At 36.0% G+C, this 17496-nt stretch overlaps 1 protein-coding gene across 2 annotated transcripts in view; it reads left to right on the top strand.

Annotated features, from left to right (window-relative positions):
- The window catches only part of P4HA1 (prolyl 4-hydroxylase subunit alpha 1), an 89232-nt gene that overhangs the window by 7682 nt on the left and 64054 nt on the right, over positions 1–17496 (top strand). For both annotated transcript variants that reach the window (XM_058696662.1, XM_058696663.1), the window contains exons 2-5: positions 9033–9140; positions 10892–10988; positions 12810–12961; positions 15864–16001. In XM_058696662.1, the coding sequence (XP_058552645.1) occupies positions 9065–9140; positions 10892–10988; positions 12810–12961; positions 15864–16001 (463 nt within the window). In that variant the 5' untranslated portion in view covers positions 9033–9064. The remainder of the gene's footprint in view (positions 1–9032; positions 9141–10891; positions 10989–12809; positions 12962–15863; positions 16002–17496) is intronic.

The raw sequence follows: 17496 nt of genomic DNA, 5'->3' as shown, positions 1-17496 counted from the left end.
ACCCTCAGTTTGTTCTGTTTTTAAGAGTCTCTCACAGTTGCCTCTCTCTCCATTTTTATCTTGTTTTTCCTTCCTTTCCCCTGTGTTCATCTGTGTCTTTCTTAAATTCCACATAGGAGTGAGATCATATGGTATTTGTCTTTCTCTGACTGACTTCGCTTAGCATAGTACACTCTAGTTCCATCCACGTTATTGGAAATGGCAAGGTTTCATTCTTTTTGATCGCCAAGTAATATTCCATGGTGTGTAAGTGAAATACATATTTCACTTTTGAAATTTTTTTTTTTTAATTTTTTTTTTCAACGTTTTTTATTTATTTTTGGGACAGAGAGAGACAGAGCATGAATGGGGGAGGGGCAGAGAGAGAGGGAGACACAGAATCGGAAACAGGCTCCAGGCTCCGAGCCATCAGCCCAGAGCCTGACGCGGGGCTCGAACTCACGGACCGCGAGATCGTGACCTGGCTGAAGTCGGACGCTTAACCGACTGCGCCACCCAGGCGCCCCTCACTTTTGAAATTTATATGTTTCCTAGTTATTTTGTGTAAGGTGGAAACTAGAACTGTTTAAAAGACCTATGCAAATCTAGTACATTAGTAACTGAGGATTTTCTTTTTTGGTGTACTATTTTCACAACCACAGGTGTGCTTGCTAGGTAATAATATAACCATCACAGAAACAAATGTGAGGCAGAATACTGGTAAAGGAAAACAAAGCAAGTTTAAATTCAATTTTGAATCCAAATTCCAATTTAAATATTTTTTAAAAAATGGATTAAAGTAATATTCTAAACTCTGTATCTCTGATACAGAAGTGGCACTTATTGGATTTCTAACAGGCCAAAAAAAATTACTGTATTATTTATTTTGCCTATAAGAATATTAACTGTAGGGTTAATGAGAGAAACTATTAATTAGGACTCTGGGTTGAACAGAAACCCAACTTATACTAGCACACAGTAGAATTCATGTAAGTATTGTGAGGAAAGGGAGTTGTCTTAACAATTGAGGTTAGGAATGTGATTAGACTTCAAGAGTATCTGGAACATCAGAATGTTTTCTTCTGTCTCTCGTCCATCTTTCTCTCTGTATATCTGCTTCATTTTTTATTCTTTCTAGATAAATTTCATTTACTTTTTGGCCCATATGTCAAAACTTGGTCTGTTACTTTTGAGCTTTATATAATTCGGGCATTCAAAGAGTGCCTGCCCTTTTTTTTCTCAATTTTATTTTCAAAATTTCCAGGAAAGAACTTTGGCCACTTGGTGAGGGAGAAGTATCATGCTGTTTAACATGATTGATAAAACTATGGAGATGAATTAAAGGTAGATTGGGCAGTAAAAAAAAAGGTAGAAGGGACAGTTTCCAGAAGAAAGTAGTCGCGGTAGAAGTACCACACAGACAAAAATAGGTGTGTGTTTTTGAAATGATATACTCAGGTTCTTTCTGACTGGAAAGACTTTGAATTTTGCAGGAACCTCCAAAAGACAGACTGTGTAGTACTTTCAGTTAAGGGTGATCTTGACTTAGAGCTTCTTTCCAATCAAATTTCAAAATGCTGTTCATTTGGAATTAAGCCAATGACTGGGTTCACTGCTCAAGTACAGAAAGCTGTGGGAAAGAGGCTAACATGATTTCTGAGTTTTTGATAGAAAAGTTGGTCATAACCATAAAAGCACTTGTCTGTCAGCTTGTATTTACTAGAGCTGTAGCTCACTCTCTTTGGGAGAAGTATGACTGGAATTCATGGTGTTAAGTTAAAACAAATGGCAATTTGCCAGAGGGATTATAGGGAAGAACAGAAATGTAACTTAGTTCTGTTAGTTAAGTACTCTTAGTTGTTTTAGAAAATCCATCTTGCTTATATGGAAGAGACATGCCAAGTCTTGATATATACCACATTGTAATAGCCTAAATTAGAAGGCTGAATTTGGGGGCACCTGGGTGGCTCAGTTGGTTGAGGGTCTGACTTCGGCTCCAGTCAAGATCCCACAGTTCATGAGTTCTAGCCCCACATTGGGCTCTGTGCTGACAATTCAGAGCCTGAAGCCTGGTTTGGATTCTGTGTCTCCCAGTCTCTGCATGCCCCCTGTCCTCCCTACCCCTCATGCTCTGTCTCTGTCTTTCTCTCAAAAATAAACATTAAAAAAATTATATAAAAAAAGAAGACCTAATTTTTGACTATAAAAACTGTCAAAAAAATTAAAGTCTAACAGATGTCAGGAAGACCAACAGTTGAATGTGGGATTTGTATGAGGTTAAGTAAACTTAAGTTGGAGCCCTCTAAAAGAAGATTTGGAGTAGTTATGGAAGGTATGGAGAGACTGATGCAAGGAGACCCGTGGAAAATTTTTAGTGTCAGAGAAAGTTTAGATTAGAATATCAAGCATTCTTTAGTCAGCCTTATTAATTTTTGATGATTTGTCTGGGAAAGACCAACCTTTTAAAATGTTGCAATTTTTTTTCTTGGAAGAAAAATGTTAGAATGAAAGGCTAATAGAATTATTTGCCAGGTACCCTGTTCCTAGTAACTCATTGAATAACTTGTACGTACAATTCAATGAATCCTGATAACTCAAAGTTGTAAATATTTACAATGTAGTAGAACTGCTTTAAAATCTGTTCCCAGGTTTGATTGACCTGTGACTATATGGGATTGGACTTTCCTGGGAGAAGGACTGTAGGAAAGTTTTGGATAAATATTACACTTTGCTATTTGTTTTTATCCTGGCTTACCTGAGAATATGTTTTCCAGAAAGATTTCTTCCATACAGTTTAGAAAACTGTTTTAGAAAACAGTATGGGAGAAATCTGTCCTCATAGTTTCTAAAATACAATATTCGTACATATTAAACATTATGTGTTATGTACATGTATGTTATACAAATTAGATAATAAACACTGATGAACCTACCATCTAACCAAGTCCAAAATATTATCTGTAATTTTTCTGTAGTGTTTCAGCACTAAATTTTATGGCCATATAAACTTATCTTTGTATCTTTGACTCCTCTTTGGCTTTCTCCCCTCCCTTTCTTTTCCTTTCCTTTCTTTTCCTTTCTTTCTCTCTCTCTCTCTCTCTCTCTCTCTCTCTCTCTCTCTCTCTCTCTCTCAGTTTATTTATTTATTTTGAGAGAGAGAGAAAGTGAGCATGAGCAGGGAGGGTCAGAGAGAGGGAGACTGAGAATCCCAAGCAGGTCTGTGCTGTCAGCGCGGAGCCTTGTGAGATTATGACCTGAGCCAAGATCAAGAGTTGGAAACCTAACTGAATGAGCCACCCAGGTCCTGCTCTTTTCTTTTCTTTTCTTTTTTTTTTTTTTTTGAGTCTAGTCTTTTTAGACAGCTGAGATTTACCTTCCTTGCATCCTCTTTAACCCATTTAAATTCTACTTCAAACTTGTTTTAGGACTTAGAACAGGAGACTTTTGTATCTTTCTATTTTTTTCTTAAGATTTTTTTTTAAAGTAATCTTTACACCCATCATAGGGCTCAAACTCACAACCCCAAGATCAAGAGTCACATGTTTTACCCACTGAGCTTGCTATTTTTGATAAAACCCTAATGTCTTTTAGGATGTTTGACTCTTAGATGCTTATAATGATTTGCATTGCAAGCTGTTAACTGAATGGAGATGGAAGTAAATGGAAATGAGACATCAGAAGTAAGGAAACCATTGTTTTAAAAACCTGTGATTGATAAAGATATGCTTGCTTATTAACATGTCACTTAAGGTTCCTTTTTTTTAAAATTTTATTGTTTATTTATTTTTGAGAGAGAGAGAGCGAGTGCTGGTGCATGGGCATGAGCGGGGGAGGGACAGAGAGACATAGACACAGAATCTGGAGCAGGGTCCAGGCTCTGAGCTGTCAACACAGAGCCTGACATGGGGCTTGAACTCCCGAGCTGTGAGATCATGACGAGCTGAAGTCTGATGCTTAACCAACTGAGCCATCCAGGCACCCCTTAAGGTTTCTGAAAAAATGGGGATGGGACATAGTATTAAAAGAGATTAGAGGACTATTCACTAGAGTAATTAGAAATTCAATTATATTTTTCAAAAAATAAGTTGAAGTAAAATTGTACTGTCTTAAAGGTGGAGAGCACCTTTTGTGTGATTTGTTTGTATCTGGTGGTTTTCAAAGTGTGATCCCCAGACCATCAATATCACCATCACCTGAACTTGTATAAATTATTTAAGTACCTCAGACCTTTAGGTGATTTTGATATAGCTAAAGTTTGAGAACTACTGTTGTATAGGGCTATCTTCCTTTTTATTAACTAGTTTAAGTTGGCGTGGTAGTTTGGTAATGCTGTGTGGGTCTGAACTTTCCATTGTAAGTGACAGAAATTCAACTTGAACTAACTTAAATTCCTTAAAAAGGGAATTTAGAGGCTCCCTTGCTGGATTGGAACGTTATTGGGGTAGCTCACAGATTCAAAGCAATAATTGGAAGAATCAGGGCTATGGAGCTTGGAATTATCTCTGCATGACTTTGTTCTGTTTATAGATTGGGTTCCTAGGTGTCTTTGACAAGTGGGAAAGATCATAATGTGTTGCTCCCAATTTGCATCCTATGAGCTTAGCAACTCCAGAAGGAGCTGCTTTTTACCATTTCACAAGTCCACCTCTGAGACGTTATGTTCGTGGGAATAAGTGTCAACGACTGACTTAGCCTGCATCATATGTCTGTTAGGAGGAAGGATAATAGAAAAGTATACTACTCTGACATTGTAGTTCATGGCTAGATATCTGGGTTGCTTTTATATAAGCTTACTATCTTTGTAGCAGAGAGAGAAATCTGGAGGCATATAGAGTTAGAATATGGAACATGCTGTAATGTGGATAGTATTTGTTAGCTACTTTTTTGTATTAGAGAGTAGTTAACCACTTCATTAAAAGCTTAGGGTGACCTACATAGTATGGGAGTTGATGTTTTAGGTTTATTATTTTGTATATATTGTCACTATGAAAGTAAATATACCCTGGGACATCTGAAAAATACAGAGAAATAGAAAAAAAATGACCTAATGTTCTTTCCAGAGACAACTACATTTTGGTGAATTTCCTCTGCATATTTTCATGCGTAGTTATGATCATATTATAGTAAGTTTTTTCTTTGTTTTGATCAGTATTTATTTATGATTTTCTGTCAGAGTAGTGGAAACTTAATCTCATTCAATACAGATTCCACCAGGGTTAGAGTTGTATGATGTTAATTTATTTTAAGTCTTTATTTTTTAAAAGCAATTTAGGTTCATAGCAAAGAACCTGTACAGAAATTTCCCATATACTCCCTACCCCCACACATGTGTAGCCTCAACATCCCCCACCAGAATGGTACATTTGTTATAGTTAATGAATCTACATTGACATATCATAATAGCCTAACGTCCATACATAGTTTATATTACCCATTCACTCTTGGTATTATATGTTCTGTGAGTTTGGACAATGTATGTCCAAAAATAAATGATGTGTTTATCATTATGATATCATACAGAGTATTTTCACTGCCTATAAATCCTCTGTGCTGTATCTGTTCATCCTCCCATCTCCCAATCACTGATCTTTTTATTGTTTTCATAGTTTTGCCTTTTCCAGAATGTCATATAATTGGACTAATACAGTACATAACTTTTTCAGATTGGCTTTTTTTTACTTAGTAATATGCATTTAAGATTGCTTCATGTCTCTTCATGGCTTGATAGCTCATTTCCTTTTAACACTGAATAATATTCCATTGTCTGGGTATACCACGTTTATCTATTTACCTACTAAAGGACATTTTGGTTACTTCCAAGTTTTGGCCGTTATGAAGAAATCTGTAAATATCCATGTGCAGGTTTTGTGTGGTAAGAGTATGTCTGATTTTTTAAGAAACTGCTAAACTGTCTTCCAAGATGGCTGTACCATTTTGCATTCTCACCAGCAATGACTGTGAGTTTGTTAATTTTTAAAATTTGTGTTTTTATTTAAATTCACAAGTTAAAGGACATACTCATTTTAAGTTCCTTGACATATATATAGCACCATCAATATTTTTAATTGTGAATTTGTTAAATTTGTTTAATTATTCATTTGAAGGACAAAAAAAAAGTCCTTGATTACTCAGTGAACTTTTTGTTTAACTATTTTTAGTTTTTCTTTTGTGACTTTCTGTGTTCTTAATCCACTTTTCTATTAATATCTTAGTGGTCTTATTGATTTGTATGAGCTCTATTTTCTTTATTTTCCTAGTTTGTAGTTTATAGGTTTTTAAAATGTATATGAGCCTAGATTATTTTGCATATTTAAATTCCATCTGTCTTTTGATAAGTTGTTTGTATCATTTTTAAAGTTCAGAAATTCTCTTTTTAGAGATCCAGTAACTTTTCTTTTTGTTGTTTTTTGTTGATTATAGCTCTTTAATCCATCTAGAATTTATTTGCAGCATGATGTAAGGTAAAGGTATAATTTATTCTTCATTTGATTAATGATTTGAATTTTTATGTAAGCTCTATCATTCTTAAAATGTAGTTTTCAAACTTTGGTGATATCTGTAGACGAATAGTTCTTGATTCATTGAGAGGTTTAAGGACAGTGAAAGATGACAAAAAATTTTAGTGACAAAATATATTTTAGCTATGAAAAAATCATAACCTCTTACCCGACAAATCTAAACTTCCCTATCAGAGTTAAACGTTTAGACAACATTTCTGATTAGCCTTCTATTAGTACAGCAAAAGCATTTGTATTTTCTAAATAACATTTATTCACGGAGAAAATTATGGCTGAAATCTGTGTAAACAGTGAGAAGATTCTAGACTCATCAGACAGCCCAGTAGTTTGAAAAAGCCTTGTGCTTTGGCAGGAGCCCAGGGGAGGAAGTGTCTGCATCTGCTGCATTCTAGAAGCCTTCCCAAAGAGTTACTATAAAGTAGCCAAGAGAGCCAAGAGAGTTACTATAAAGTAGCCAACTACTGTGTGGTTCTGGAAGTTTGTGGCAAACTTAAGGGAGGAGACTTAGGAGTACTTCCAGAATGTCAGTTTTTGTGGTGATCTATTTTTTATTGAGTTTCAAGAAGGAAAAAGTAGGTTTGTTTTTTCGTTTACCTTTTTTTTTTTTTTTTTTTTTTTGGCTGAATAGGGAGCTTTCCAATGTGAACTTCAACCTGTTGGTTTAGGTGAAGTCACTTGGAAAGAGTCAGAGGTGCCTGCTCAGAAGAATAGGGTGACAAGAAGAGTAACAAATGTGAGCCTGTTACTGAGGCAAAAAGTACTGTTATAGTAACTGATTCTTTTCTAAGGTAATAAGGAGGACTTAAAAGTCCATGTATGTGATGGTGGGGGAGCAAGAAAAGAGTGCTATCAGGACATTTGGGAAAGAAGGGTAAATCTTTCTGCTGAATAGTTGGTACTTGCACCTGCCATGAAGAATCCATTCTAGTAGTCAGTGCTACCAGTGACAAAGGAAAAAGAAAGAAAGGGTTTGCTGCCAAGTTAAAAAAAAAAAAAAAATCCACAGCTATGTACTAGGCTAAGAATTTTTACATAGAACACAGTAGATAGAAAAACCTCAACACAAGGTCCTTTGAGAGAAATTACTAGCTTAAATCTACAGGTCTGTTTATTCTTTTTGGATTCTGTACAACTTTTTAAAAATAACAGCTTTATTGAGATATAATTCATATACCATACAATTCACCCATTTAATGGTCATGATTCAGTGGTTTTTAGTACTTTTACAGTGTTCTTCAACTATCAATCACCAGTTAATTTTAGAACGTTTTCATCACCCTAAAATCTACAACTTTTTTTTGACTTTTTTTTTTTTTTTTTTTTTTTTTTTAAATTTTTTTAACGTTTTATTTTTATTTTTGAGACAGAGAGAGACAGAGCATGAACAGGAGAGGAGCAGAGAGAGAGGGAGACACAGAATCTGAAACAGGCTCCAGGCTCTGAGCTGTCAGCACAGAGCCTGATGCGGGGCTCGAACTCACGGACCGTGAGATCATGACCTGAGCCGAAGTCGGACGCTTAACCGACGAGCCACCCAGGTGCCCCAGACTTTTTTTTTTTTTTTAAGTTTATTTTGAGAGAGAGAGAGAGACAGAGCATGCAAATGGGGGAGGGGCCGAGAGAAAAAGAATCCCAAGCAGTCTCTGCACTGCCAGCTCAGAACCCAACGTGGGGCTCGAACCCACAAACCATGAGATCATGACCTGAGCCGAAGTCAAGAGCTAACACCTATTCTACTGAGCCACCCAGGTGCCCCCAAATCTATAACTTTTAATTAAATTTATTTTAAAATTTAAAGGCATGTGGGAAAAAGATGAAACAAGTTAGTAATTTGAAGGATTAATCAGTGGCTCTGAAACCTTCTTTTCCCCTTTAAAACGTATTCTAACATTTTAGAAAGTATTTTAGTAATATTTAAATTAAGTTACTTTAATGAAGTTGTATATTTTATGGGAAATTCATGGTTTAGATGTAGATCACAGAGAACACTTATTTTTCAGGCTATCTGAAAGAGGTGCTATTATCTAATTACTCTAATTATAGTAGTAACTAAGGAGAAAACAAACTCGGGTTGAATTTTTAAGCATAAATTGTCATTTATATTTTTCTTTAACATGAAATATAAAGTTAGTACTCTAGTTATATGCAAAATAGGGGCAGCTGGGTGGCTCAGTTGGATAAGCATCGGACTCTTGACTTTGGCTCAGGTCATGATCTCACAGTTTGGGAGTTCAAGCCCGCATATGGCTCTGTGCTGAGAGTGCAGAGCCTGCTTGGGATTCTGTCTCCTGCTTTCTTTGTCCCTCCCCTGCTTGCTATCTCTCTCTCAAAAATAAATAAAAATAAATTAAAAAAAAAAAGAAAAATGATAGTTGCTTTTATTAAATTGTTAAATCAATTTATAAGAGTTAATAACAATCTAGGGCAACCTTAGGGTCTGACTTACAATTTGTTCATAGGAAAAATAGATTGAGAACTTTTCCTACCCTATTTTTTTTTTTTTTTTTTTTGTAATGGCCATATTTTCTCTTGTAGGTGTGTGAACCTGAAAAATTAAGTCTTCCAAGATGATCTGGTATATTTTAATTGTAGGGATTCTACTTCCCCAATCTTTGGCCCATCCAGGCTTTTTTACTTCAATTGGTAAGTCTTACTATTTTTTGGCTTGTATTATTTTTGCATGTAAATTTTTCCATTTTTTAGTGTTTTTAGATCAGTAAAAACAAATACAGTGTATTCTTAGAGACTGAAGTATGCCTCAGTCCCTTCCCTTTTCCAAGTCTCTCTTTTTTAAAATTTAACTTTTTCTTTACATTTTTTTCTGATTACAAAAGCAATATATTTTCAGGTTAGAAACTTATGAAAATTTAGAAAAGAATACCAAGAAAATTCTTTGTTAGTGAGTCCACTCAACAAATAACTTAATATACATACTTAGTCTTTTTTTTAACACACAGTATTACAAAAGTATTGCAAAAATAACATACTGGTTAAAGGAGAAACAGACAAAAGTACATAGAATGTATGATGAACTCCACATGTCTTTCCCCCAGAAATATTTTTCATGTTTAATATGTATCCTTTTATGTTTTCCTATATGCATACTTCATCTGCCTTAGTGAGATGTTTTCTTTCATCCTGTTGACCAGTTCTACACTTATGTGATTGTAGTGCTAACTAAAACAAAAGCGTTATATTTATGACACCTAATTTCGGGATATAAAATAATGAGTCTTCTTATCCCATTATAAATAACTAAACACAGATAATTTGAATTTCGTTTGTGAAGTATACTTATGCATACTTAAAAAAAATTTTTTTTTAACGTTTATTTATTATTGAGAGACAGAGAGACACAGAGTGTGAGCAGGGGAGGGGGCAGAGAGACGAGGGGACACAGAATCCGAAGCAGGCTCTAGGCTCTGAGCTGTCAGCACAGAGCCTGACGCGGGGCTCAAACTCACAAACTGTGAGATCATGACCTGAGCCGAAGTCAGACGCTTAACCGACTGAGCCACCCAGGCGCCCCCTGTATACTTTTTGTTGAATAAAAAATTAATTCTAATTACTCTCAAGAACAAAGAGTGAGAGCAGAGGTAGGGAAGAAGAAAAAAGTAGTGTTATTTTGTAATTTAAAAATAAAATTTTAGACGAAGAAACAATTTGCCAGTATGGTCCAATTTGCAAAATGAAGTAGCTTGAAAACTAGAATTGGAACATATGATTAGAAAGTTTTTGTCTTTGGAGCACCTGGGTGGCTCAGTCAGTTAAGTGTCCAATTTCAACTCAGGTCATGATCTCACAGTCGTGGGTTCGAACCCCATGTCAGGCTCTGTGCTGACAGCTCAGAGCCTGGAGCCTGTTTTGAGTCTGTGTCTCCCTTTCTCTCTCTGCCCCTCCCTCATTTGTGCTCTGTCCCTCTCTCTTTCTCGCTCTCAAAAATAAACATTAAAAAAAGAAAAAAGAGGGGCGCCTGGGTAGCTCAGTCGGTTAAGCGTCCGACTTCAGCTCAGGTCACAATCTCACGGTCCATGAGTTCGAGCCCCGCGTCGGGCTCTGTGCTAACAGCTCAGAGCCTGGAGCCTGCTTCCGATTCTGTGTCTCCCTCTCTCTCTGACCCACCCCCGTTCATGCTCTGTCTCTGTCTGTTTCAAAAATAAATAAACTTAAAAAAAAATTTTTTTTAATAAAAAAAAAAAAAAGAAAAAAGAAAGTTTTTGTCTTTATCTGGTTAAAAAAAAGAGGAAAAAACATATTTTCTCCAATATATCTGTGTTTAATGCTAGTTGAATCTTCTCAAAGAATGAAGCATTCTTGATCATTTTTAAATTATTCTAAAATACTTGTGCTGATCAATGCAGGTATTTGATGACCTTTCCTTCTCCTCCTTTTAGGTCAGATGACTGATTTGATCCATACAGAGAAAGATCTGGTGACTTCCCTGAAAGACTATATTAAGGCAGAAGAGGATAAATTAGAACAAATAAAAAAGTAAGCAAAGTGTTCTACTTACGATTCTGACTCTACCTGGATGTTTTCCCTCTAGAGCTAAAACATTCTTTGAGTGGAAGTGGAAGCCATTTGTCTTAAAAAGCCAGCTGAAATGACTAACATAGGAGTGCAAAAAATAAGAGTTAGGCCTGGGACAAGAGTTCAGGTAGGGGATCGTGGATTGAGATAAGGATATAAATGGCTATGGGTTGACTGACAATTTCTAAAAATGGTTGCTAATTTCTTCTGTCTTCCTCTAATCTCCCTAATCAAGTCATCTTCTGGAACAGTTTTCCAATTCTATTCTTCATTGCTATGGCTCCATTCTAGAGATTATAGTGATAAGTATTGTTAGTATTAATTGATACGGTTTTTCCTTAAATGCTAATTTATTTTTAATTGACTCAGGTTATAGTTAATCCTGAGAATTCCTGCCTTTTGTTTAGTGAGTAACTGACTATTCAGTTTTTGTTCGTTTTAAAGTATAGTTTTTAGGTACTGGGGTGCCTGGGTGGCTCAGTTGGTTGAGTGTGTCTGACTCTTGATTTTGGCTCAGGTCATGATCCCAGGGTCATGCGGATTGAGCCCTGCATGTAGCTCCGCACTGCGTGTGGAACCTGCTTGGGATTCTCTATCTTCCTTTGTCATTCTAACCCACTTGTGCTTGGTGTGTGCGCTCTCTCTCTCTCTTTTAAAATTAAACAAATAAGATAAAATATAGTTTTTAGATACTGAATGTAGAATTTTTGTACAAGTTTGATTTAAATGAACATGTAACAGAATTTATAATAATAATAATAATAATAATCAGTTATTCGGATTTAAGGACTTGTGGGGAGACGTATTTTTAGACTCTTGCTAGAGAGATCCAGTCGTAACTTAAAAAAAAAATTTTTTTTTGACATTTATTCCTTTTTTGAGAAACAGACAGTGTGAATGGGGGAAGGACAGAGAGAGAGGGAGACACAGAATCCAAAACAGGCTCCAGGCTCTGAGCTGTCAGCACAGAGCCCGACGCGGGGCTCGAACTCATGAACTGTGGGATCATGACCTGAGCCAAAGTCAGACGCCCAACCGACTGAGCCACCCAGGTGCCCCTCCAGTCACTTAAAGATAAGTTCCATTTACTGTAACCATTTGAGAGAAGCAAAACTACAAGAAAGGCCTTATATTGATTCTACCATGCTAGATTTTATCCATAACAGCCTTGCTTTTTTTTTTTTTTTTTTTCCCAAAGTTTTTAATTTATTTTTGGGACAGAGAGAGACAGAGCATGAACGGGGGAGGGGCAGAGAGAGAGGGAGACACAGAATCGGAAACAGGCCCCAGGCTCCGAGCCATCAGCCCAGAGCCTGACGCGGGGCTCGAACTCACGGACCGCGAGATCGTGACCTGGCTGAAGTCGGATGCTTAACCGACTGCGCCACCCAGGCGCCCCTAGCCTTGCTTTTTAAAAAACCTTTAATTTTGTTTTAAAAATAATTCTTTTTTTAAGGGAGAGTGCACGTGAGTGCATGTGTGCACTGTTCAGGAAGGGCAGAGAGTGGGAGAGAGAAGGAATCTTAAGCATGCTCCATGCTCTGCATGGAGTCCAACATGGGGCTCGATCCCAAGATCCTGGGATCATGACCTGAGCCAAAATCAGGAGTCTGATGCTCAACCAACTGAGCCACCCAGGTGCCCCTAAAAAGAATTTTTTAAATATAGTTTTAACTCAAAAGCCTCTAATCTCATCTTTTTTCTTTTTCTGAGTGATTTACTAAATTGTGTTCTTCCTTATTAAGTGTATGTATGCTCCATTTATATGTCTTACATTTCCAGATGGGCAGAGAAATTAGATCGACTAACTAGCACAGCGACAAAAGATCCAGAAGGATTTGTTGGGCATCCTGTAAATGCATTCAAATTAATGAAACGTCTGAACACTGAATGGAGTGAGTTGGAGAATCTGGTCCTTAAGGATACGTCAGATGGTAAGTCTGATGGTAAGAATAATGAGCCAAAAAAAAAAGTAAGATAATATTGGTGCCACCTGTGGAAATGCCAATAGTGATGAATTCAGTTCCCAGAACATCAAGTGTTCAGTGTTGTCATTGAAGTGTTGCAGGGTGTGTCTGATTTAATTAAAGTTAGTCTAGATCCTGAATTCCTTGATTTAAAAAAAAAAGGGAATAAAAACAAATAAAAAAAAAACTTCAGGCTAAAAAAAGTAATTTGTGTTATTGGTGCTTTTTACTTTGAAGTTTATAAAAATGAATTATTTGGCATATAGCTTCATTACTGAAGGTAATGAAATAATTATTAAATTAATAATAATTAATTAAATGAAATAATTCCTAAAATGAAAAGGTTTAGCTTCAGACTTTAAAAATTTATGGGTAAATCTCTATCTTCTAATCAATTTTTAATATATTGGGAGTGGTACTATAAGGAAAAGTGTTAGTTATTTTCCACATAGTATTTTGAAGTTTAGAATTGTTTTACCTGAACAGTAAATTTAAAAACGAAGGCTGCGAACAGTAACAATGAAGGTCTTTCTAATTGAACAATAAAATTGTAGTTGGAGTATTGAGGTATTTTAGATATTTTAGTAACAGACACAGAAAACTAAGTCTGGAGTTTAAGAACTGGAGGGAATATGCTTAGAGTAGGGGCTCAAATATTTGTTCAGTGACTAAAGGTGGAATGAAAAAAAAGGGAGAAAGAGGATGAAAACTGAGCTAGCTATGCAAATGAAAATACTCTAAGGGTGCTTACAAGTGTTTGTGAGCAATAAACCATTATGCGTAGGACAGAAAACCTTGGAAAGAAAAGTTAAGGCAAGCACTTGTGAAAATTTCTTCATGGTAAGAGGGAAATACTGGTGGTTAGTTGCTCTCTTACATAGCACCATGAGAATATTTTTAAAGTCATGTACGTATGTGTATACACACACACACGCTTAATTAAAAAAAATTCTCAAGTAGTGACCTTTATGACTTAAGTTATTTTATAAGGTAGACCTTGAGACTGACATTTTAATCTGTAGTAGTCATCCCTTAATTCTATAATGCGTATATTTTTTCTCTTTTTTATTGGAAAGGATTTAAGTAACTTCTTGGATTTTGTTTTGGGTCATAGAAAATTGTAAAATTTGTAAAATCCCGTGTGGACATTGTGACTGAGTTGGTTTTAAAAATAAAAAATATGCTTGATGAGAACTTTAGCCCTCTCCTAGCCAGTTGTTCATTTGCACAAATTCTTGGCCTTTTGCTGATCAAAGTACACATAGTTGATTATAAGTAAATGAGAGGGAAGGGAAGTTTCATACCTAGCTTTTATTTATTTATTTTTTTAATGTTTATTTTTGAGAGACAGACAGAGATAGAGTGAGACAGAGTATGAACAGGGGCAGGGGAGGGGCAGAGAGAGAGGGCAAGACACAGAACTCGAAGTAGGCTCCAGGCTCTGTGTTGTCAGCACAGAGCCTGATGTGGGGCTTGAACTCATGAACTGTGAGATCATGACCTGAGCTGAAGTCGGACACTTAACCAACTGAGCCACCCACGTGCCCCCATACCCAACTTTTATTTGCAAATGCTGACACATATTAAAATTTTAAATCAATTTTTTGTTTTTGTTTTGGTTTTGGTTTTGGTTTAACCTTAAGGAGTATTTAGCACCCATTCTCCTTAGGCATTATATAGTTATCAGTAATTAGTTTGTTAGTTTGATTTTGTTATATTTTATATAAAACCTTTTAATATTAAGATCAGATTCTATATAGAGCAAATCTTGGTTGATCACTATACTCAATAATTTAACAGATCTGAATATATTTTAATAAACTAGTTCACTTGATCTTAAATATATTATTAAAAATCTCTTTCTTCCTCAGGGAATTCCACCAAACTTTACATATTTACATATTTATATAGTGTGTGGCACATGGAAGAAGAAAATACAACTTTTTTTTAAGTCTATTTAAAAAAAATTTTTTTTTTGATGTTTATTCTTAGAGAGAGAGCATCAACAGGGGAGGGGTAGAGAGAGGGAGACACAGAATCGGAAGCAGGTTCCAGGCTCTGAGCTGTCAGCGCAGAGCCCGGCATGGGGCTCGAACTCACAAACCGTGAGATCATGACCTATGCCAAAGTCAGACACTTAACCAACTGAACCACCCAGGTGCCCCCAAAATAGAACTTTCTTTAAGCACATATATTTTACTTACAATCTGTTATTTGAAAGTATAATTGGTTGGGGTGCCTGGGTGGCTCAGTTGGTTGAGCATCTGACTTCAGCTCAGGGTCATGATCTCATGATTTGTGAGTTCAAGCCCTGCGTTGGGCTCTGTGCTGACAGCTCCGGGCCTGGAGCTTGCTTCTGATTTTTTGTCTTCCTCTCTCTCTGTGCCTCACCCGCTTGTGCTCTTTCTCTCTCTCTCTAAAATAAATAAACATTAAAAAAAATTTTTTTTTAAAGTATAATTGGTTGCCAGTGGATGTCATTTTCAAATCTGTGAGTCCCATTTTTCAAGCTTAGTGGCAGCTATGTTGTGTAACTAAAAACTCAGTTATCATGTTGATCTTTACCTAATACAGATAGGATTTATGCAATGACTTCAGATTACTTAAGCAACATTAGGGTTTGGGAAGATTGAGTAAGTTAGAGGTATTTCAAATCTTAGTGTATTTGTTTTTGTTTTGTTTTTTTTCCCTGTTGAGCATGTGGAACTTGTTATGGTAGAAAACTATAATAAAATGAATTTTGAAAAATCCTTATAAACACTGTATATTGCAGATTGGAAGTCTGTGAGGTTCTAGTCATTTTTTTTTTCTTTTTGTATTTGTTTTGTTTTCCTTTTTTTTTTTTTCTTTTTTTTTTTTTAATTTCAAGGCTTTATCTCTAACCTAACCATTCAGAGACAGTACTTCCCTAATGATGAAGATCAGGTTGGGGCAGCCAAAGCTCTGTTGCGTCTCCAGGACACCTACAATTTGGATACAGACACCATCTCAAAGGGTAATCTTCCAGGTAAGAATTCTTTTAGTCTATAAAACACTTATCACCTGGCTGCTCCATTCAGTCCATTAGGACATTAATCTAAAAAATCTTTTGTATTTTAAGATTTTTAACTTTAGTTTATTTCAGTCTTTTATGCCAAATAACCCTCTGTTTCTCTAGGACTTAAGAGTTGTAAGTTTCTAGCTTGTGAAAGCTTAATGTTACAGGAACTAAACTTATGTAGTCATGTTTTTCTTTAGAACATCCAATGTTTATATGTGGTTATAAGGCAATTGATAGTCAAAGTTTATATGTTCATTAATTTAAAAACCAAGACATATTTGGTGTATACAGATTTTTAAAGGGTTCTGTAATATGGAACATCCTGCTTTTTCCCATTTTTGGCACAGCCTTTTTTTTTTTTTTTTTTTTTTTTTAGGTTACAGCTGATTTCATTCAAATTTGCTTTAAAATTTTTGTTGTGCAGAAGTTAAATGACAAATTTATCATCTTAGTCACTTTTAAATGTGTGGTTTAGTGGAGTTAAGTACATTCACACTGTTATGCAACCATCACCAGCATCCATCTCCATAGTTCTTTCATCTGGTAAAACTAAAACTCTGTACTCATTAAATAATAACTCCCTATCTCCTATTTTCCCCAGCCCTATCATTCTATTTTTTAAGTTTATTTATTGTTGAGAGAGAGTATGCGAGCAGACAGGGGAGGGGCATAGAAGAGCGGGCAGAGAGAGAATCCCAAGCAGGCTCCGAGCTGTCAGCACAGAGCCCATTGTGGGCCCCAACCCAGGAACTGTGAGATTGTGCCCTGAGCTGAAATCAAGAATTGGACGCTCAACTGACTGAGCCACCCAGGTGCCCCTTATCATTCTACTTTATGTTTCTATGATTTTGACTATTCTAAGTACCTCATATAATTGGAATCATACAGTATTTGTCTTTTCGTGAGTGGCTTATTTCACTTAGCATAATGCCCTCAAGGGTCATCCATGTCGTACCAAATGTCAGAATTTCCTTACTTTTTAAGGCTGAATAATAATGCAACATGTATGTCGTGTAAACACACACGCACACACACAATCACATTTTGCTTATCCTTTATGCATCAGTAGGACACTTTGGTTGCTTCCATGTGTTAGCTATTGTGACTAATGCTACTGTGAACATGGGTGTGCAAATATCTCTTTGAGACCCTGCCTCTCATTCTTTAGGTATATATACCCAGAAGCATAATTGCTGGATCCTATGGGTCAAATTCTGTTTTAGTGTTTTGGGGAACTGCCATACTATTTTCCATAGTAGATAGACCATTATATATTTCCACCAACATGTATAAGGGTTCCAATTTCTCTACCTACTCTCCAACACTTGTTATTATCTCCTTTTTTGATAGTGGCTATCCTAATGGGTGTGAGGTGATATCTCATTGTAGTTTTGCATTCCCTCATTATCAGTGATGTTGAATATGTTTTCATGTGCTTAGTAGCCATCTGTATGTCTTTATT

Source organism: Neofelis nebulosa, chromosome 13 (assembly GCF_028018385.1).
Source record: "Neofelis nebulosa isolate mNeoNeb1 chromosome 13, mNeoNeb1.pri, whole genome shotgun sequence".
Taxonomy (NCBI): Eukaryota; Metazoa; Chordata; class Mammalia; order Carnivora; family Felidae; genus Neofelis; species Neofelis nebulosa.
Note: the sequence above shows the minus strand (reverse complement) of the source record. Positions and strands in the feature narration are given on the sequence as shown.